A 22,414-nucleotide genomic window follows, 5' to 3' on the forward strand; every position below is an offset into this window, starting at 1 on the left:
CTAGTTATCTATAAGTAGACCCCCTTTGTTTATTCAGTTGGACTTAATAGTGCCCACTGTGCCCACTGAGTAAAGAGGTAAGATAGCATGTGGTGAGGAGCTTCAGCTTTGCTTCTCTGGTAGAGTTTCACTTTTGTACTGTGGTGGGCATCACTGATTATAGAACAACTATTTTTCCAACTGGCTTGATTATTTTTTTCATCTAGGACCATGATGTGCTGCCATTTTGCTTACTCTGGCTGTGGATGGGTATCCTTGCAGTGGAGGGAATAGTGGGCTGGGAAAAATGTCCATTACTGTCTGCTCTGAGGGATTTCCTGTTTCACCAACTCCTTGTTTTCCCCCATAAGAATAATCATTTCAATATTCAAATGAGGAAAAGGGACTATTTGAGGCACTAGGAGATGACTGCCTTTTCTAAAAACTGTGATTTCCGCCATTGCTTCTGATGAAGGCGGGGAGAAGACGTGGAACTTTTGTGACAAACTCTAGAGGATGGTTGTCACTCGAACTAGACATCCCCTTTTTAGCTTCCATTTTGATTATTGAAAAATACCAGAGTGAGTTAAATTGGATGGAATCTCAAATCATATTCCTTTTGGGGATAGATGTTGCCAGAATGGCCCCATATGGGGTACTGGACAGGCAGTTCAGGTGGGGAATCTGTACCACTTATTTTTTCCCATTAAAAACGTATATTCCTGCAATTTATATGGGTTTTCTTCTCCCTTTCTCCATCCCCTTTGTATCTGGTATTTCTTCCCTCGATTCTTCCTTCTTTCCCAGGTGTGTTTGATAACTGCTCCCACACTGTCAGTGACAAGGGCTGGGCCCTAGGCATCCACTCAGGGAAGGACATGGGAAGGCGAGACGCTCGCTTCTTCTTCTCCCTTCGAACCGACCGTGTGAAGAAAGCCACCATTGTGAGTGGCCACAGCCGATACCAACCAGGCACATGGACACACGTGGCAGCCACTTATGATGGACAGCGTATGGCTCTGTATGTGGATGGCACTCGGGTGGCCAGTAGTCTAGAGCAGTCTGGTCCCCTGAACAGCCCCTTCATGGCGTCTTGCCGCTCTTTGCTTCTGGGGGGGGATAGCTCTGAGAATGGCCACTATTTTCGTGGGCACCTGGGCACACTGGTCTTCTGGTCGACTGCCCTTCCACAAAGCCACCTCCAACACAGTCCTCAACATCCAACTGGAGTGGGAGAATTGACCACCCTGATCCTGACAGCAAACTTTGAGCCCTTGGAAGCACAGTGGGCCCCCTTTAGAGATGGGGAGTACCCACGGCGAGAGGTTCTGCAGGGCTTTGAGCCCCAGCCTGAAATTCTGTCACCTTTGCAGCCCCCACTCTGTGGGCGGACAGCTTGTGACAATGTGGAGCTGATCTCCCACTACAATGGACATCAGCCCCTCCAGGGAGAGAAGGTGATCCGCTACCAAGTGGTGAACATCTGTGACGATGAGGGCCTGAACCCCACCGTGAGTGAGGAGCAGATTGGCCGGCAGCACAAGGCACTGAATCATGCTTTTAGCCGCTACAATATCAGTTGGCAGCTGAGCGTCCACCATGTCCACAACTCCACCCTGCGCCACCGGGTTGTGCTTGTGAACTGTGAGCCCAGCAAGATTGGTAATGACCACTGTGACCCTGAGTGTGAGCACCCACTCACGGGCTATGATGGGGGCGACTGCCGCCTGCATGGCCGGTGCTACTCCTGGAACCGCAGGGACGGGCTCTGCCACGTGGAGTGCAACAACATGCTGAACGACTTTGACGATGGGGACTGCTGCGACCCCGAGGTAGCCGATGTGCACAAGACCTGCTTCGACCCTGACTCACCCAAGAGGTAAGGGGCTTGGGCTTGGGGTGTCCTGCTTGTAGGATGCATTTCTTGCATCATTTTATGTTTTTGGTTTCTGGAGGGAAAAGAGGGTTCACACAGCCCACAAATAAAATGTTCATGCATCCCACCAGACGTTATTGAGCTTTTGTGAAGTACTAGGTGTTAGGTAATTAGGGACACAGGGATGGCGAAGACAAGGGACAGTCCTCACACAATGTGTTTTCTGTGGAGCAGACAACGTGTATGTGGCGTGAAGTTCACCTGAAGATGTGTATGCCAGGTGTTTGAGGCACAGGAAAGCCAAACAGCTTAGTCTGTCAGAGGAAGCCAGGGGTTTCAGAGAGCAGATGAGCTAAACATGAGCATAAGCCAATCAGCACCAATTATACATGAGTGTTCTTCCCATAGTCACAGGTTCCCCACAAAGTAACGCAAATCCATGAAGAGGCCTCATGTGTGTGTAGCCTCTGGTGCAGTTTGGGCAGTTCAGTGGCTTCAGGAACACAAGAGCTTCTACAACTAATTCGATGTCTCCTTAAGGCAACCACAGTCTTCCTTTTCACCCCGTTAGATTCCATTCTGTGCACAGCATCCAGAAAGATCCTTTGTTAAAGGTAAATCGGAACCTGTTCCTCTCTTTCTCACTTTCTCTCTCCCCACTTAGAATAGAAGCCACGTCCCCCATCTGGCTCACCCACTGTGCTGCAAGCTGACCCCTGCCTACTGCCTCAGTTTCTTCCTGCAACCACTCTCGCACCCTCACTGCATAGCCATGCTACCTTTCTCCTGTTCCAATGAAGCAGATCAGGCTTGTTCTTGCCCTAGGGCTCTGTAATAACTGTTTCATTTTCTTGGAAACCTCTTTGCCTTGATCTTCTCTTGATGGGTTTTCTCTTGTCATTTCCATATTGACTGAAATGTCACCTCCTGAAGAGGCCTTTCCTGATTTCCCCTAATTTAAGTAAGCTACTCAATCACTATTTTGTCAACTAATTTAAAATTTCTGTTTAACACTCATCCTTTCTAATGTTTTTCTTGTACATTAATTTGTCTTTCTCCTGCCTGAAATATCATTCCACAAGATCAGGGCCCTTGTTAACCATTACATACCTAGTGGCTTGAACAGCCCCGACATATAGTTACTTATCTCATGTTTATTTTAATGAATTAATGGATCTGATGTGTCTTCTGTCATGAGAGAGAAGCCAGTAAGAGAATTTTCATTGTGGTCCATGTGGAGGTTGGGAGTGTTAGAGGGAGGTAAGAAAGGAGAGAGGTGGGTGGTAAACTTGTTATTTTGTGTGTGTGAGCAAAGCTTCTTCATCACATAACTGGTACCTTTGTATGAATTATAAAAAGGATCACATCTGAGCTAGGGTGTAGTGTTGGCGGGAGGTGGGAAGCCTGGATCTCAGCTCCCACCCAATACCTGGATGGGTGCCTTTGTGTTTGTTGGCCACAATTTGTATAGTAATTCATGGTATCCCTGTGTGTGGGCAGTCATTTAACACTAATTAATAGGTCGGCTTGTAGTTCAGGCATATGATGTCAAAGACTAAGTGTAAAATTTGGATTCAGGACACAGTTGAATTTTGGAGTCCTGGCTACTACTTAACTAGCTAGATAAACTGGGCAAGTCACTTTCTAAAATTCATATGTCCTTTCTGTCAGAAGAGAGTCATTGCAGTAATACTTTGCATTACTCATATCTGGTGTGTGTGTGTGTGTGTGTGTGTGTGTGTGTGTGTGTGAATCAGATGAAATAAGGGATAGAAAAGTGCTTGGGGACTGAAGTTCTCAATGTAAAAAAATTGTCCTAAACTAACATTAGCTATCATTGTCATTATTAGATCCGACAGATGGGAAGCCTTTGTTTATATAATAGTAATAAGGGGAATTGATCACATTCCCAGAAATATTCACACAAGGAAGATTCTGTTTGGGTTTGGTTTTTAGATTTTGATAACCTTAAGCAGAAGCTAAACCTCACTAACAGCAGTGGTTGCCAACTCTCTGGGGAGACAGGGAGATCCCAGTAGTTCTTATTTTTCTCCTCAGTGATTATAGCAACTCACTGCCATGATGGAGAGAGTGATCACTCCAGGTACCTAGGTGTCATTCCTCTTAGAGTGGCCCTTTATGTCTCTAAATCCTTACAGCTTCTACCCTTAACTAGGTGTTTATAATTTATTCCTTTTACTGCTGCAGAATTGCCATGGCAACTACTCCTTTCCACCACTGGATTCAGATGTGTTTCAAACTTCATTACCCCAACACGCAACATTCACTTTGTAGAATAAAAGTGAACTATTTATGCTTTTCTTAATAATTAAAAATGTCATATGTCATCAAAGTCATAAATGCTCATGGTTACAAATATCAAACTGGGCCAAAAGAAATCAGGAAGAATGGTAGTCCCCAGTCTAACTTTTCCTATCCTTGTCCACTCTCTTGCCTTGCCTCCCATATTTGATTATTTTACCTGTCTCTTTTGGCAATTATTGCCATATCTTCAAACATTATATTTATATTACTTAATTAATTGATTTTAAACACTATGCGTTGTCTTGCTCTTGTGATAAAGAAAATTTAACTTTTATGTTGTCTCCCTCTTCTCAAGCTCTATCTTTCCAATATAGTTATTTGACTATTTTAGTTAATTTATTTTAGTTAAATCAGCTATATATATTTACATCATGGCTATGTTTTTTTTCCCCTGCAGAACAAATTATGATTCTATTATTATATTTCCTTTCTGGTGTAGCTTCCTCCCATCCCCTACCATACTCTTTGAGTCTCTGTTTTTTCCCCTCCCTCCTTTCCTTATCCTTCCATTATTTTTAATATACTCAATTGTTTTTATCCTATCAGCTAATTTGTGGAATGTCTCTCTCTCTCTCTCTTTTTTTTTTTTTCATTCTCTGGAGAGCTTCCTTCTACTCCATTCTATTTTTCTCTCCTCTTCCAACCTTTTGTTTTTTTCCCCCAGAGAGAATAACCATGCTCATGCATGTGTGTGTGTGTGTGTGTGTGTGTGTGTGTGTGTGTGTGTTGGGGGGAGGGGTTGGCAGAGGCAGGGGGAGAGGAAGAGAATCTTAAGCAAGCTCCATGCTTAGCAGGAGCCTGATGTGGGGCTTGATCTCACAACCCTGAGATCATGACCTCAGCTGAAATCAAGAGTCAACACTTAACTGACTAAGCCACCCAGGCACCCCTCCTAGGGTGGGTTTTGACCAGTTACCTAGGTCTGCTGCACAGTTGTCCTCCGAGAAATTCTTACTGTTTTTTGGATTGGAGCTACTGTGTCCCAAACTGCATGATTCTCTGTTTTTTTGTTTTGTTTTGTTTGTTTTGTTTTGTTTTTATTGCCTTACCTTACTGGACATTTAATTTACAATCTTATTTTACTGGAAGATATCCTTAAGTAACTTTCTAAGAATGTGGTAGGTACCTTTTTCTGAAAAACATTTCTTGAAATGTTTTTGTTTAGCCTTTACACAAAGTTGATAATTTGTTGTGGTGTAAAATTTTGGGTGGGAAAACATTTTCTCTCAGATTTTTATTAGTTGCCTCTAGCTTCTCTCTCTCTCTCTCTCTCTCTCTCTCTCTCTCTTAAGATTTTATTTATTTATTCATGAGAGACACAGAGGGAGAGAGAGGCAGAGACACAGGCAGAGGGAGAAGCGGGCTCCATGCAGGGAGCCTGATGTGGGACTCAATCCTGGGACTCCAGCCAGGATCATGCCCTGGGCCAAAGGCAGACCCTGAACCGCTGAGCCACCCAGGGATCCCCTAGCTTCTCTTTTGATAATTGTGTATCTGATTTTTTTTGAAGTTTGTTTATTTATTTATGAATGAGAGACACACAGAGAGAGGCAGAGACATAAGCAGAGGGAGAAGTAGGCTCCCTGCAGGGAGCCCAGTGTGGGGCTCTATCCCAGAACCCTGGGATCATGACCTGAGCCAAAGGCAGATGCTCAACCACTGAGCCATCCAGGAGCCCCCAGTTGTGTGTCTTTTTGGAGGTGGAAGTTTTGTCTCCATTTAAAAGTTGTTTAGAGGGATGCCTGGGTGGCTCAGCTGATGAGCATCTGCCTTTGGCTCAGGTTGTGATCCCGGGGTGCTAGGATGGAATCCCACGACGGGCTTCCTGCATGGAGCCTGCTTCTCCCTCTGCCTGTGTCTCTGCCTCTCTATCTCTTATGAATAAGTAAATAAAAATCTTAAAAAAATTAAAAGTTGGTTAGAATCTTAACCTTGTTACTTTAGAGATTTTATGATAATTTTTTTTAAGGTTGGCATTTTATTTTTCTTTTGTTGAGCACTCGGTGGTCTTTTTTATTTGGATACTCATGCCCTTACCTCTGGCAAATTGTCTTAAAAATTATTACTTTGATACTTCTTTGTTCAGTTTTCTCTGTCCTATTTTTTTCCTCTTGAAGCTCCTGAGGATAGATCTCCTGAACTTATTCTTTTCTCTCTCATATGTTGTATCTCTTCTTTCTTTCTCTCTTTCTTTCTCTCTCTCTTTTCCTTCCTTCCTTCCTTCCGAGATTTCTTTGAGTTTATCTTCTACTGAATTTTTAATTTTAGCAATCATATTTTTAAGACCTACTTATTTTTTGACTTTCTATATTAATCTATTTTTACTTTAAGGATGAAAAAAATTTTTAGGCTAAAAATAAGATATATTCTGATTTTTCTCACTGTGCACTATACCTGACCCATCTGTAGTCAACTTTTATTTCTTCCCTTTCCCCTCCTTAGTTTTTATCTGTCTTTCATGCTGGTAGATTTCCTCAAATATCTACCACTTGTTCACAATAGGAAATAAACTTGTGGATCTCTACTTATCATGATCTAAAAAAGGATAATTAACTGAATATCTTCTTTTGGAGGAAGAAATCTGCATGGTGGAGAGGAGAACTTTTCTGTTTCCCAACTCCTTTATATTTATTTAAATTATAGACTTTCCCCCCTCTCTGTCCTCTGCCTATATTCCTTATGCTGAATGTTTATAATTAAAAATATTGAATGTTTTTCGTACCTCTTACTGGCAAGAATCATATTTTGAAAAACAGGTATTTATCAAGGTCCTGATGTGCTAGAAACAGTGAGCAAAGCAGAGGGACAAATATAAAGAATATATAAAGAGTAGGTGCTAACAACTTTGTGGAGGTTTTTAGTAATTCAGAATTTCCTGGATTTATTTTATCAAAATTAAATACAAGCCAAGGCACTAAAAGGAGAATATGGAATGCAGACTGCTTTTCTGTGGTATGGCTTGGGTTGTTTGAAAGGGGTTTGGATTCATAGAGACATAGATCTCTGGATTTCTGTAAGAATCTGACTTGGTTGAGTTAATGGTTGTCTTGGAACTAAATTATTTGTATGTGGTGTCCCAATATTCCAATTAAATCACAGAATCAAACTTACAATTCTATCATACTGTGACTCTGAAGGAATTCAACTTCAGTGAATGCTATGCCAGACATTTTTGAGCAAACAGAGTGTGCCAGGGACAGAGTCCACTCAGGAGCTTACAGGTCAGTGAAGGATGGGTAGGAAGTGAGGACACATCTACACATAGATTACAAACATGCAAGTACAATGATTGGCATGTAAGTAATCCATCTCATTTTTCCAATCCCACTCAACATTCTCCCTTTTTCCACTTTCAGCAAGAAATCTAGCCCAAAGAAGTTCCTCTCCCAAAGGCTCTGAGAGGAGCAGAGACCCTGAGGAATCCAGCATCAAACATCTGTAACACAGATGGGCCTATCACATGGAGAGTATTTATCAGACTTGTGCTGGTCAGAAGGAGATGTGAATTATAGATACATTATCCAGCCAGTTGAACAGAATTATCAAGATAGAGGAACTTGGCTCCTGGGTAGGGAAGGATATGTGGCCAGATGTCTCTTTGTACATAGCAGCCACCCTGGAACAGCATCTACAAGAGCTGAGAGAAGGAAGGGGGTTGAGTCCACCTAATAAAATCATAATGTTGACCCCTCTCTATGGTGTATCCTAGGAAGCCACGCCAAGGGACTCTCCATACCTTAATGGAAACTCAAGCTTCCCTGACCATTGCAGGCTTCAGCTTCTTTTTGGTCATGATTTGTTTCTGTTATTTTTCTCTCTAAGATTATATCTCATAGATGAAGGGCTCTTCTTACTGAAACTACTTTCTATCCCTTGTTATTTCTCTCCTTTTCACATCATCATTAAGCTTAGTATCCAATCAGATTTGGAACAGTGTGCTTACCTCTCCATTTTGGATTCTATGTGTTAGATCTCATAATATCATTATCATGGCGAGAAACATCACCAAATAAAAGCAAATGGCTGAGCACATTTTAAGGATGCAGTCAGTCACCTAGTTTCAGACCATGCTCTGAAGCAGATAATGGGATGCTGTACATTTGTTTTCTGAAGCCTGTGGTAGGCCAAGGTCTCTGTGTGTTGGTGACTCACTGTCTCCTCTCTGCCTCATTCCCTGATTTTGGTATTGGGGAGTTTGAGGGCAGAAGGACTCCTGTACATGGCAGTGCTAGGACATGGCCCACTTCACTCTATAAGGATCTTCAGGAGGGTAGACTGGAAGATGCCCTATACGGACATGGCTGAGAGTGGTGTCTGCAGGTACACTACAATCTTTGTATCCAGGGTCAGGGGGCCGGATGCATGTGCCATCAAAGAGAACAGGTGGAGAAATCAGTGCTGCACAGACTTGGATGCTCAGGATTAGCTGTGCTTTGCTCACCCACACTCTTGGCTGTTGAGCCAAAAGAATGGTTGGGCTGGGCCCCTGCCGTGGTGGATCTGTTAAACATCAGCCAGGCTTTGTTATAGGTTCCTTTTGAAGTTGGGATTCAAAGTTCCCTAGAGAAAAAAAAGCCATATACACACACAAGGAAAATAAGCATGAGGAATAGAAGAGGGTAGAGAGAAAACAAATAGGGGAGAAACTTTAAAATCAAACAAGGAAACCTCTCAATCTCTCCTCTTCAAAATGTACATGCAGTGTAAATTCTCATGAGAAAAGTCTCACCTTCTACTCATTTACTCATTTCACCCGGCAAAAGAGAATAGGAGGAAAGATATAAAACACTTCAGGTAAGCTTAAAAAGTTTGGGTACACATAGAAATATCTTGTTTGTTTTCTTGTAATCCAGTTTCTCTCTAGTCCCAGTAGGTACCCTTTTATAGAGTAAATGAAGTCTACAATTTTTCTGTTCACCTGGCTCAATAAACTTTTCTCTCCAGGTAAGTGGGAAGAGGTTGTTTTTCTCCTTTTTGTGGTTATTTCCTAGCCAAATAGACAGACTTGGGAAAGAGCCATGTGGTATGTCTGGGCTAAAAATATTTCGTCATAGAGATTTTTTAGGAGAGATCCTCATCTCCAGCTACATTCAGTTGTTTAAGATACTTGGGTATTTTCCTAGGAGTTGGGGTGCCGGCTCTGGTACCCTGGTCGGAAGCCAGTCTGTCCCAGATGATTTTACTTAGGGATCCCTTCCTAGAATTTAAGCCTAGGAATTTCAAAGATGGGTGCACACTTACAAATGTTTTCTTTTCCTTTTTCTCTGGGAACCCTGTTTGGATGTCATTTTAGTGACTAGAAGAAAGTCAAATATTGTTGGTGGGTCTTCCTCCTAGTCCAGAGAAGCAGGTTGGAGAGAGGATGGAGCATATGAGCACTGGAGGGGTCTTCTGAGGCTGTGTTTCATTAGTATTGTCCCCTGGAGGAAGCTGCTGACTCATTAATCCCTTGAACACTAATGCATCTCTCACTTCTCACCAGGACTCTGTCTATAGCCAGGGGTCTGACTCTATCACAAAGCTTGATGCTTGAGCGATTGCTACTTATCCTTCAAGTCTCAGTTGATGTTACTTCCTCCTTCTTGAGACCATTCCTTCATCCTCAAATAACAATTAGCTGTCTCTTTTGTATCACTTCTCATTCCCCCTACTGCCACCACTCTGCTCTGGCCCCCTGGTCTCTGACTTGTATTATTACAGTAGCCTTCTAACTGGTCTCACCCCTTTTGCTCATGCCTCCCCATTCCCAGTCTGTTTTTAACATAGCAACCAGAGTAATCCTATTAGTATAGCTCAGATCAAGTCATTCCTCTGCCTAGAATTCTCCAGCAGCTTCCCAGCTCATTCAGAGTCAAAGCCAGTTGTAGTACTGTAACCTGCAGTACCCTATCTGATCTGGCACCAGTTATTTCTGTGGCTTCATCTCCTACCATGCTTCCCTTGTTTACTCTGTTCCAGCCACACTGGCCTTCTCATTGTCTCTGGGCTTGACTCCTACCACATGAGCTGTTCAGTGGCATTTCACTCTGCTAGAATCTACTTCCTCTATATTTCTACATGGTCGGTTTTCCCATTTTCTTTCAGTCTTTTTTCAAAGTCACCTTCTAGGCAAAGTCATCCCTGGTGACGTCATCTAAAATTTCAAACACTCCTCTGACTCTTCATGGTTTCTTTCCTGTTTTCTCTTTTTAGAATTTATCACTAACATATATATATATGTATAATATACATATAATATACACATATATATACGTATATTATACATATATAAAATTTTGATTAGCATCCATCTTCTCCACTTCTCTAACTTCCATTAGAGAAGGGGTTTTTGTATGTTTGGGTTACTACTTTACCCTAGCACAGAGAAGAGCAAAAGAACTAGACTAAGAAGTGTTCAATAAAATAATTGTTGAATAAAAGAATGTTGTCACCTTAGGATAATGGTTGACAAACTATGGCCTGTGGGCCACATTAGCCTATCACCTGTTTTTGTAAATGAAATTTTGTTGGAATGCAGCCCAACTACTTATTTACTATTGTTTATGGCTGCTTTCATGTGGCAGAGTTGTATAGTTACAACAGATTATGTGGCCTACAAAATAAAAAATATTTACTATTGCCCTTTATAAAAAAGTTTGTCAACCTTTGCCCAAGTACAAACTTACCATGCTGTATTGTAATTAAGTATCCATTGTTGTCTGTCTCTTGCACAAGACTTTAGGCTCTTTGTTCATAGTTCTTGTAACATAGATAGTACTCAGTTCATATTTTTAAAATGAATTAGCATGTATATAAATGAAAAATCAATGACATGGGGAAAATGACAGTGTTGGGCAAGAGTTTGGGGACAGCACAGTATGCTACTCCATATTAAAAAAAGAAGGGTAGCCAGAATACACACTTTAGTAATCCCTCCTACTGGTCTCATTACTGTGATAGAATTACCATATACAGAAGTAAGTAAAAATAACTAAAGATACCCATGAAAGTGTGAAAATGTTAGCTGAGGAAGGAAAAGGCTGTAAGCCATTTTATTCATTATCTCATTACTTGAGTAGCAGAGCTCCCAGATGGCTCTGAGGGTATGAAACATGGAGTAAATCTTGACAATCAGAGAAGCAGTCAACTACAATAGTCAGGAAGTAGGATGTATCCTTATTAGCTGGGAGACAGTGATTGGGGGAAAGAACAGACTCCTCACAAGGGATACAGCAGTTGCCCTCTATTTATAGCTTTGTTTTCTGTGGTTTCAGTTATCTGTGGTTAACTGTGGTCTAGAAGCAGACAATCCTCCTTCTGACATATCGTCAGAAGATCAGTAATAACCAAATGTTTTATCACAAAGGCTGTGATGTTCACTTTACTTCTCATCATGTAGGCATTTTTTCATCTCACATCATCACAAGAAGGGAGGGTAAAATACAATAAGATATTTTTAGAGAGATATAGATCACATTTACATAGCTTTTATTACATATGCTGTCCTCATTGTTCTATTTAATTATTAGTTGTTAATCTCTTACTGTGTCTAATTTGTAGATTATACTTTATTGGAGATATGTATGTATAGGACAAAAGCATAATATGCCTAGGGTTTGGTACTGTCCATGGTTTCAGGCATCTACTGGGGTTCTTGGAATGTGTCCTCTTCTAATAAGGGGGGGGACCCCTGTTCAGGCCCTCTAATCAGATAAAGCCTGCTTGAAATGATGTCACAGATTAGCCTAGGGTTTGGTACTGTCCATGGTTTCAGGCATCTACTGGGGTTCTTGGAATGTGTCCTCTTCTAATAAGGGGGGGGGACCCCTGTTCAGGCCCTCTAATCAGATAAAGCCTGCTTGAAATGATGTCACAGATTAGCCAAGATTCTTGCCATACATTTTAGTTGGGCTTTTGTGGTTGTAAAGAACAGAGGCTCACTCAAATAAACTAAACTAAAATAAAACAAAACAAAACAAGACCAAACAAAAGATTTGTTATACAGTGGCATTCAGGCTAGAAGTGGAGCTTGGAGGCTGCTAGGGATGAGGCAGGTTCAGGTACTCAGGCAAAAGCTGCAAGCATCTCTGTATCTTAGTGCATTTGTATATTTGTTACCAGTCTGCTAAATTTTAATAAGAATTCTGTGCCCTTATAGCATTAGTTTACAACTAAACTCGGCTTGCTGTAGCTTCTCCTTCATCTTATTAATTCTTTAGATCCATATCCCATTGCTAACGGTCTCAGTTTTTTTGCAGTACTTTGGTTCAAATTCTGGAAACGACCAGTGTGAATTGGCCCAACTAGTCTTTGCATGTGAGGCCAGAAGTCATAGGTTTCTGGCCAGCCTTGAGTTCAAGCAATTGTGGACAGCAGAGAAGCCTCCTTAGGGTTCTAAGCAGCAGACCTCTCCCAGCTGGTGCCAACAATCTGGGTAGAATGAGCTGGTTTTTTCTTTACTTCTTGGAAATAAAATGCCTGCAGTCATAATTCCTGGTACTGTCCTTTTCCTTAGATGTTGGTACATTGGTATTCCTAGTAAGGTCATACCCATGGACTTTTAATGCCAATTTTATTTCTATGATTCTTTGGTTTAGAATTCAAAACTCAAATATGTCAGGATAATCCAGGTAACTACCTAGTTCATAGTAACTTTCTTTCTTTCTTTCTTTCTTTCTTTCTTTCTTTCTTTCTTTCTTTCTTTCTTCTTCTTTCTTTCTTTCTTTCTTTCCTTCTTTCTTTCTTCTATCATATATCTATCTTACAGGTGAACAAGGCACTTTATATGAATTAATATGTATGAATAGTTTGTATGAATTATCTTGTTAAAAGCTCACAATAGCTCCAGGAACTAGACATTTTTATCTCCTTTTCATATATTAAAAAAAAACAACAACAACTTGAGATGCTTAACTATCATCATGTAGTGGCAGAAGGGGGGATTAAACTCTAACTTCAGAGCCTGTGTTATTAACCACCATTCTATATTTTGTGTCAGGGATAAGTTTTACATGCTTAACAAGGTACATAGTTCATAGTGAGTGTAGAGTAAATATTTGGTTATTTTAATTGTATGACAATTATCTCAGAAAATGTATGCTTTAAAAGATGAGGGAAAGGAAACAAACCATTGTGGGCTTATTCTTAGGAAAGATGTTATATAAAAGATGGACCATTTAAAATATGAATAGTGAAGCACAGGTGGAAGAGTTAGTACAGTAAAGGCAAACATATGAACCAATGTAGAGATAGTCATTTGCAAATATATTTTGGCCACTATAAAAAGAACATCTTGAGGGACACCTAGATGGCTCAGTCAATTAAGCATCTGACTCTTGATTTTGGCTCAGGTCATGATCTCAGGGTCATGAGATGTAGCTCTGTGCCAGGTTCTGAAATCAGCTGAGAGTCTGCTCTGCTTGAGATTCTTTCTCTCTCCTTCTTCCTCTGCTCTTCCCCCACCCTGAATAATAAATATTTAAAAAAAATCTTGAAAGGAGGGAAAACTTCGTAGGGAAGAGTAAGAAATTGTTAAATTTTAACAATTGTTAAAGTTATATTGGGAAGCCCTTAGATGGGCTAACGGATTTGAACAGTAAGGAAATAGGAGCCATGCATTGTATATAGAGATATTGATCAATCCATTGATCAACTGATCAATAGATAGATAAATATGTTTAAATATATATATGTTTTATTTATTTATTTTTCTTTTTAAGATTTTATTTATTTATTCATAGACACAGAGAGAGAAGCAGAGACACAGGCAGAGGGAGAGGGAGAAGCAGGCTCCATGCAGGGAGCCCAATGCGGGACTCGATCCCGGGTCTCCAGGATCACACCCCAGGCTGCAGGCGGCGCCAAACCGCTGCGCCACCGGAGCTGCCCTATATATATATATATATATGTTTTAATAGCTCCAATCTCTCTTGAATTTTAGATCTTCCTTCTGAGATCAGTTGGCTCATCCCTGAAAGATGGTTTTGGGGATTTCTTTTATTAAATGTTTGCTAGTCATATGTTTTCTTAATTTTCATTTCTGTGAAAATATCTTTATTTTACCAAACTTTTTAAAAGATAACTTTGCTGAGTATGTAATTTTAGATTGGCTGTTTTTCCTTATCAAGATATTAAAACAGAGTTTCTTGGTTTCCATTACTTCTGTTGAAAAGTTAACTATCCATTGCCATTCATTTGTAGTTATTCTGGCTTTATTCTGGATGTTTTTGAGGATTTTGTCTTCAGTGTTGTGCACTGTGATATGTTTCACTGTGATTTGTTTGTTGTAGATTTTTCTTTGTTATTGCATTTGAGATTTATTATCGTTTCTGAATCTAAACTCATGTCATCATCAATTAGGGAAATCAGTCATATTTTTTCAAATACATTCTTTTAATAATTTCTCTATTATCTCCTTCTGTATTTCCTATTAAATACTTATTATTCCTTTTTACTCTGTACTCCACATCTCTTAACATCTTTTCAATTTTTCAATCTTTGCCTTTCTGTATTGCATTTTGTGCAACTATTTTTAGATTTATTGACCCACTGACCCTTTCTTCAGGTTTGGCTAACTTGCTTTTAGAATCCACCAATAAATTTTTAATTTTTATTAGCATAATTTTCATCTTCCTAAGTTCTATTTAGTTCTTTTTCATATCTGCTTAGTCACTTAAAAATCAGTTTCTGTTATTTATTCATACTTTGGATATTTTCTTTTATTTTTAAAAACCTATTAAAGTGATGGATACACGAATTTATATAGGTGATAAAATTGCATAGAATTAAATATACATATAAATTAGCATGAGTAAAACTGGGAAAATCTGAACAAGATTGGTGGGTTATATCAAAGTCAATATCCTGGTTGTGATATTATACTATAGTTTTACAGGATGTCATCATTGAGAGAAACTGGGTGACAGGTACTTAGTTTTATACTGTAATGTTTCTAAAAGTGCATGTAAATACACAATTATTTCAAAATAAGATATTTAATTAAAATCATATTGAACATACTTCTTTTACATTTTGTATCAGCTAGTCTGATTCTGTTATTCCTGCTAGCTCTTGCTTATGGCACCTTATTTCCTTTGTGTTTATTAATGATTTTTTTATCCCATTTTCTTTAAAACTTGTCATATTTCTTTCAGGCTTGGATTGAAGATATTCTTTTTACTTCTACCAATTGCCTGGGGGTACTACTAACATGAAACTACTTTAAGTTTATATGATTGGCATGAGGTTTTTTAGGCCATAGAGTGTTATGAGTTTGGGGAGCAAACCTGAGGGTTAACTGTGGTTACTCCCCAGGGGAGATCTTCACCTTCCATATTGGATCAAGTTCAGGGGATGTAAGTTTCCTTGCTGTTTCCCTTGATGAAGTGGGCTGTAAAAATTTTTTGGTACTCTGCTTTATTGATGGTACAGTCCTTGAAAGCTTTGGCTTTGGCTTTATGTGGGGCTCTCCCATAAAACTCCCCACCTTGGCTAAACCCTTGGCTAAATTTTGTTTCCTATGCAATATTTTCACAAGGCTATCAAACTGAAATTCAAGGGCACTAGGAATGGGCAAAGCCTCAGAGAAGCCAGTGGCTTCAGAGAATGTTTACTTGTCTAGATTCTTAGTTTTACTTTATATGTGGGTTCTGAAGATAGCTTAATTTCCTTTTAGCTTTGTAATTCATTTAAAATTTATTTTTGCATTTTATTAAGAAGTTTTAGTTGTTTTCAGTGGAGGGATGAGCAGGGCTTCTAAACTCCTTATAACCAGAAACAGAAGTAATTCTTCAGAAAACTAACCTGGAAGTAGCATGTAGAATCAGTGTTACGATCCAGGAAGATTGGAGGCAGGAATATGACCCTCTAAACTCCTGTAGTAGTCTAGCCATGCAAGGGTAACAGGTTGAAAATGATTAGGGAAATTATTGTGGTATAGTGGAAAGAACTAGGAAACCAGAAATGAGCAGAACTGGGTTTTAGCTCTAGCTCCAGCCTAGTCACATAATTTTATTTTTAAGGGAGGGATGGGGGAGAGGCAAAGGGGAAGGGAGAGAGTATCTTAAGCAGGCTCCATGCTCAAGGCAGAGCCAGAGATGGGGTTCGATCTCACTACCCTGAAATCATGACCTGAGCAGAAATTAAGAGTCAGACACTTAACTGACCACCAAAGCACCCTCCAACCTAGCCACATAATTTGATTATTTGTTCATTCATATTCATATTTATTAATATTCAACAAATGTTAATTGCACACCTAGTCTAGCCCAGACACCCTCTTGGGCATTGTGGATACTGTGGTGAAGGAAAAATATCCCTTTCCTTCTAGAGCTTATAGTTTCATGTGAGAAAACACACAGTGTACGACAAGTGAACACATGATATGTCAAATGGTGATGACTGGAATGGAAAGAGATTCATCAGAATAAGGGAAATGGAGAATTTGCTGTAGAAGCAGGGAAGGTCAAGGTGACATTTGAACAGATATCTGAAGGAAGTAGGGGGTGAGCCACATGGAATCTGGAAGATTATTTCAGATAGAAGGAAATAGCACAGAGCTACTATAGTTGGAGTAGAATCAATTAAACAGAGATTAGTAGGTGGAGACATTGTATGGATTTTAACTTTTACTTTTGATAAGTTGAGAAGCTGCAGGAAAGCTTGAGCAGTAGAATGATATTAATGGAGAAGGTAGAGAGAAGTGCCTAATTGTTCTGTTACAAAGGGATATTGTGAAGTTCAGATGAGATAATACTTGCTGAAAGTGCTTTGTAAACTAAAAATACTTCATAAATATCTGGTGAGACATTGCACTGGGTTCAGTGGGTTTGAAGAGAGTGAGTTTGCACTGGGTTCAGTGAGTTTGAAGAGATGGACATCCTTAAGGAGATATCGGGTAGAAGATTGAAAAGGAGATGTGAAAGAAGCATTCATTTCAGCGTGGAATTTACAGGGGCAAAATCATACCTTATATATTAATAATAAGTCATCATGAACCAGAGACATGAATTACCTTGACCCAGATGTAATCTGTGCCCTATCTCCTCTTGCAGGCTTCTTTCTCACATAAGTACAGAAAATGCAAAGCTGAGTATAATAAGCATCTTCTATCTACTATGCTTTCAGTAAAATTTATGTTCAGGAAAGCCCATGTCTACCCTCTGTTTTCAGTGCCCAGTAGATTCTCAGAATTACCTACTGCATGAATGCTACAAAGTTAGGGGATGATAGCATTTGGGTCAATTAGGGATTGAAAAATATTTCATGTAAAAATTTAAGGTATTAAATGCTGGGGTAAATACCACAGCATGAAAATGTACAGGGATGAATTTAGATTTTAGACTATAAAAAATGCAGAAACCAAGCTGCTGGATACTTGTGTTTGCAGCATTCCATGTGAAAATAATCAGGAGCATAAGCTTTATATGAAGCAAAAGCATGATGTGGCCATTAAAAATAGGCCAACAGTTTTGGGCTCTGTTAAAAAGGGATAGAGTTCTTGATGGCTGGAAGAGATGCTCCTTCTAGACATAGTTTTGATCAGGCTCTGTCTGGAGCCTGTGCTCAGTTCTGGGCAGCAGGTTTTATGAGGAACGTCAACAGCCTGGAGCCCATCCAAAGTTTGGGGAGGAGAGTGGTGATGAACAAGATGGTAAAATAGCCTGTTCATCATCAAGTATGGATTTTTTATTTCTCCTTACTTGATCAAAGAGCCAGTATAAAGAATTTTTAAAAAAATCACAGTGCCCTCTTTTGCATCTCACCCATTCTATTCATTCATCTACTCATTCATTAATCTATTTAGTTTCTAACAAACATTTATTGGATGCCTGCCGTGTTTTATACAAGTAGTGGGTACTAGGGATGTAATCCTTATCTTCAAAGAGTTCAAGTTGGAGGAGAGACATATATGAATATAATTGCAAATATTGAGTAGGATAAAGCCAAGTGCTATCTCTAATCATCTTTGGCCCCCCAACTCTGAGTTTCTACAGAAACTAACCAACTTGTCCTTCTACTTTAGTCTTCCTCCTAACCTCAAAATTAACTCTGTAAACTGTTGTCAGAAAAATCATTCTAAGAATCATTTAAATGTTTGGTTCTTCCCAACTGGAAGGACTCATTGAGGGGTGGGGAGATGAGATTTGAAGTTGTCCTTGAAAGATGTGTAGTAGAGACCAGAAGGGAGAGTATATTAGGCTGGGGATTAAGGTCAACAGAGAATTGGCACCTGTCATATAGTATAAGGAGATTTAGGATAATAACTATAATAGTAATTACCATTTTATTCAATGGCCTAACCATTAAGTGAAAATAGGGCAGCATTATGGGGCATTCACAGTCTAATATTAGAAGGACAATTATTCAGATTGACTTCATGTGGAGCATAATACTTTCTGTTAGTACATTTTGTAATTATATCTAACTTCTGTTTAGTAGTTTGCTTTACTCCTTTTCCATAGGTTTTAGTATAATGGGAAAAAATTGTCATCTCTAATTTTTCCATTCAGTGACCTTCCTGCATGATCATAGATTCCTGGTCAGCAATTAGATAAAATCACATTTTCTTTCTTTTTTTATAAGCCTCATCCATCACAGGTAGTTTTGAAAAGGACACAAAGTGAAGACGACCTGTGCAGTAGTGGTCTGTCCTATCTTTAGAACTCGTGGGGTATCTGTCACAGCATCCTTATGTAGTTAATTTAAGTGGATCACCTCATTTCAATAATTTATGGTGGCCAGTACTAAAACTCAAATCCAAGGAATCCTTTTCTAATGCTTATTCAAATACTTTTCTAAGTTTTGCTTTCTTGTGTATTTGGACTTTATTTCCATGGCAAGAGAAATTCTTATACATTTTGCATACATATTTCTAAATAAGAAATCTCTGGAAGAAATGTTTATTTTTCTGTGTAGGGGATAGTTATACCATGCCTTACTGCAGACAGAACTTGATGTGTAATTATATTTTCATATGATACAACAACTTAAAATAAGAAACACATGGATTAAAAAAAGGGGAAAAGAAGGGAAAATGAGGACAGATAAGAAAAGATAAAGTCAGTGGTGAATTTAGTATGCAAAATGAGTGCATATATATTAGAATGCTAGAGTTAGAATGCAGATTTAGCTCTGAACTTCCCAGAATTGGTAAAAGAAGGATAAGTTACATGGCTCACCCTATTTATAAGATGAAAACAAACAGCCACTCAAGATAATAGCTGGTTAGGTAATCAGACTGGACAGAAATTTCTCCTGGGGACCCATGTGGAGAAAACTGTGTAGTGCAATGAGAACCTTCCCTACAATGGCCTTATGCAAAAACTAACATTCTCTTGAAGAATCATTACTGGGTCCTCCATACTACACGCAAACAAAGGTAATTTTATGACCTCAATTACCATCTTTTAGAGAATGGTTGGAATAATTTTATCTTGGAATAGTTTTGAAGATGAATAATCAAGGGAATAACCCTTCTGTGGAGGTAGCAGAGGAAGGGGTTCAGAGCTCAGGCGACAGTGGCAGCCATGAACTGAAGAAAGGACACATATCCTTCTCTGAGACTGGAGGGAAGGCGGTGAGAGTGGATACTGATACATGAGTTGTAGGCAGGCAGGCAGTGGTTTGAGAGAGGCTTTGCTTAGTAGCTTTGATCTTCTTGATGAAGGAGGAGAAGGAGAGGATTGATGACAGGGGCTTGAGGAACATCATAGTGGCCTCTATTCAGTCAGTCTTCATGTGATGAAATGGGAAGGAGACCTATGAATCTCACCTCATCTTCTTCTTTCATGAACTGTGAAAGAAAGGGATTCTGAAAATAACTTCTGTGAATCTCTAAGGGTAGGAACCAAGGTAAATTCTGAAAGACATATGAACCTACTGGTATTCAAAGTCATGGAACATCATAACTAGATCTTGGAGGTCATTTAATTTAACCCTGTTTTTTTTATGGTATGGATAAAGAAACTTGCCTTAAGTCACAAAACCAATGGATTGATTGAATTGATTGACTAACCCAAGGGGAGATTGTCTGACTCCCAGTTGTTTCTTCAACTGTGTCTAACTATCCAAGCTGCTAGGCAGGTGGCAGAGGACTACATTTAAGCCTCTAACTTCCCCCATTTCATTCTCTGCCTCTGATTCACTCCATAGCCTCAAAATTATACTCTGGAGTTCAGAAGGAGTTTGATATCACAGATCTAATTTAGCAGACTCCCTTGCCTAGGTGGCCATGGGCTTATCAGACCTACTGGTTTCACTTAATAAAATCATTGATAGGGGATCCCTGGTTGGCGCAGCTGTTTGGCGCCTGCCTTTGGCCCAGGGCGCTATCCTGGAGACCTGGGATCGAATCCCACGTCGGGCTCCCGGTGCATGGAGCCTGCTTCTCCCTCTGCCTGTGTCTCTGCCTCTCTCTCTCTCTCTCTCTGTGACTATCATAAATAAAAAAAAATCATTGATAAAGTAGATGATACTAGAGGAGAAAAATGAGAAGGATGATCAAAAAAAGATACAAAGTCAAGTTCAGAATGGGAATAAAGCCCAGGGCTGCCCATTATTATGGGTAATGTGACTTCCAGGAAATTATACTGGGCTGACTCTGTGGTGTCTATGGCCGGGCACCCTGAGTGTCTGCTTCTAGGTGACCAAGCAGCCAACACTGAGAGCAGCATGTAAGTTCCAATTTTAAAAGAACAAATAGCCACATGCCCATGCCTCATTTCAGTTGCTGTAGGAGAGGTTGGGAAATAAAGGAACACTGCAGTGATGGATAAGCTAAGAAGGCCATATCATCTTACCAGATCAGGCAGGATTCTTCTTTGAGGAGTGAATAACCATTAACCCAACTCAGGGTGGGGGATAAGGAGGGAGGGCAAAGGAGGTAAAGAGGTTCATGGAGAAGGAAAAGAAAAGGATGAGTGGAGGGAGGGAAGAATATAGAGACACCTTGACCTTATTTTCTTCCATTATGAGCTTGAAATTCTTAATTTACCAGGCTTTAGTGAGAGTCAGATGGAGATCAGATGTCCAGTTGCCACATGGAGTCTGCCTTAGCCACTTTCTTAAAGGTACAGAAGCTCTATTAACTGGGCCATGTATTATACCATAGCAGGATCTGCTGTTAGGTCAGACCTACATGAAGCCTGTTGAATGAGCTCTGTTATTACATATGAAAACTTCAAAGGCTGGCCAGAAACTAAATAAATCCTTTGAGATTATATTAGTTTCTTGATTTCCTTTCTGTCAAGTTTCATGCAAGGTCCTCCTCAGGCATCTAGAATCTTCACATTGTGTCTAAATGGGGTTTTAAGACAATGATTAGGTCCTTTTCTATGTAAACTCCACAGAAGTGTGGAAAAGCCTTCAAGTCAACGTTAACTCTATGGGAGATTGAAGAGGCAATCCTTCTTTAGCAAATCAGAGCATCTCATTTATTATAATGACTAGTCTGAAGATTGGAACTGATCTAAAAAGTGCTGTCATAGTTTTAAGACTTAAAAGTAATGGTTTTGGACCTGTGATATTGATGCTTGGAGTGCTAGATCACAAGCTAGAATTTGAGAAATGTAGCTAAGTTATGTCATGACTTCAGAAATCTGAAGACATTTCTGATACTAATAAGTACTGATTTCCATAGACTCTTATTTTCAGTTCCTCCATTTTGGAATTTGAGATATTTTAATATTAAGCAAAACCTTTTACTCCTTGACTTCTATAGACTATTTGATGGCCTCTGCTCATGGTTCAATGGTTCATATTCTGAGACCGATTTTGTCAAAATAGCTTTTCAAGATGAGTCACCTAGACCTTCAGAGGTCATCAGATCCATGCCATATCTTCAGAGATGGGCCATTACTGACCCCATGTTTATTACTAACCATACCAACATGACCAGATAAGGAGACTTCACCATATTTCAGTAAACCACTTAAATGCATCAGGAAATAAAGAATTCTCCCTGTTGCATATGCTGCTCTTGTTTGGTACATATTAGTTGATATTTCAATAAGTGAATTTTTATCAGTATTCCCATCCAAAATGTTTTGAAGAACAAACATACTGAGCAAAGTTGACCAATGAGGTCAAGAAACTATTGTAAGCATTCATGCATTTGTTTATTCATTTATTCAAACAATATTTGTAAAGCATGTGTGATGTCCAAAGTACTGTTTATCTGTGAGATTTACTGAGGTGAATAAGGGATAGTTTTTTTAGCTGTTAGATATTTTATGATCTCAGACATTCATTAATTCA

General features: G+C 39.6%; 1 protein-coding gene across 1 annotated transcript in view; it reads left to right on the plus strand.

The window, feature by feature from the left end:
* PAPPA2 (pappalysin 2) overlaps positions 1-22,414 on the plus strand; it is a 272,084-nt gene that overhangs the window by 39,172 nt on the left and 210,498 nt on the right. The window contains exon 2 of the mRNA XM_041765686.1: positions 787-1,858. Within this exon, the coding sequence (XP_041621620.1) occupies positions 787-1,858 (1,072 nt within the window). The remainder of the gene's footprint in view (positions 1-786; positions 1,859-22,414) is intronic.

The sequence above is a fragment of the Vulpes lagopus genome, chromosome 1 (genome assembly GCF_018345385.1).
Source record: "Vulpes lagopus strain Blue_001 chromosome 1, ASM1834538v1, whole genome shotgun sequence".
NCBI classification, from domain to species: domain Eukaryota; kingdom Metazoa; phylum Chordata; class Mammalia; order Carnivora; family Canidae; genus Vulpes; species Vulpes lagopus.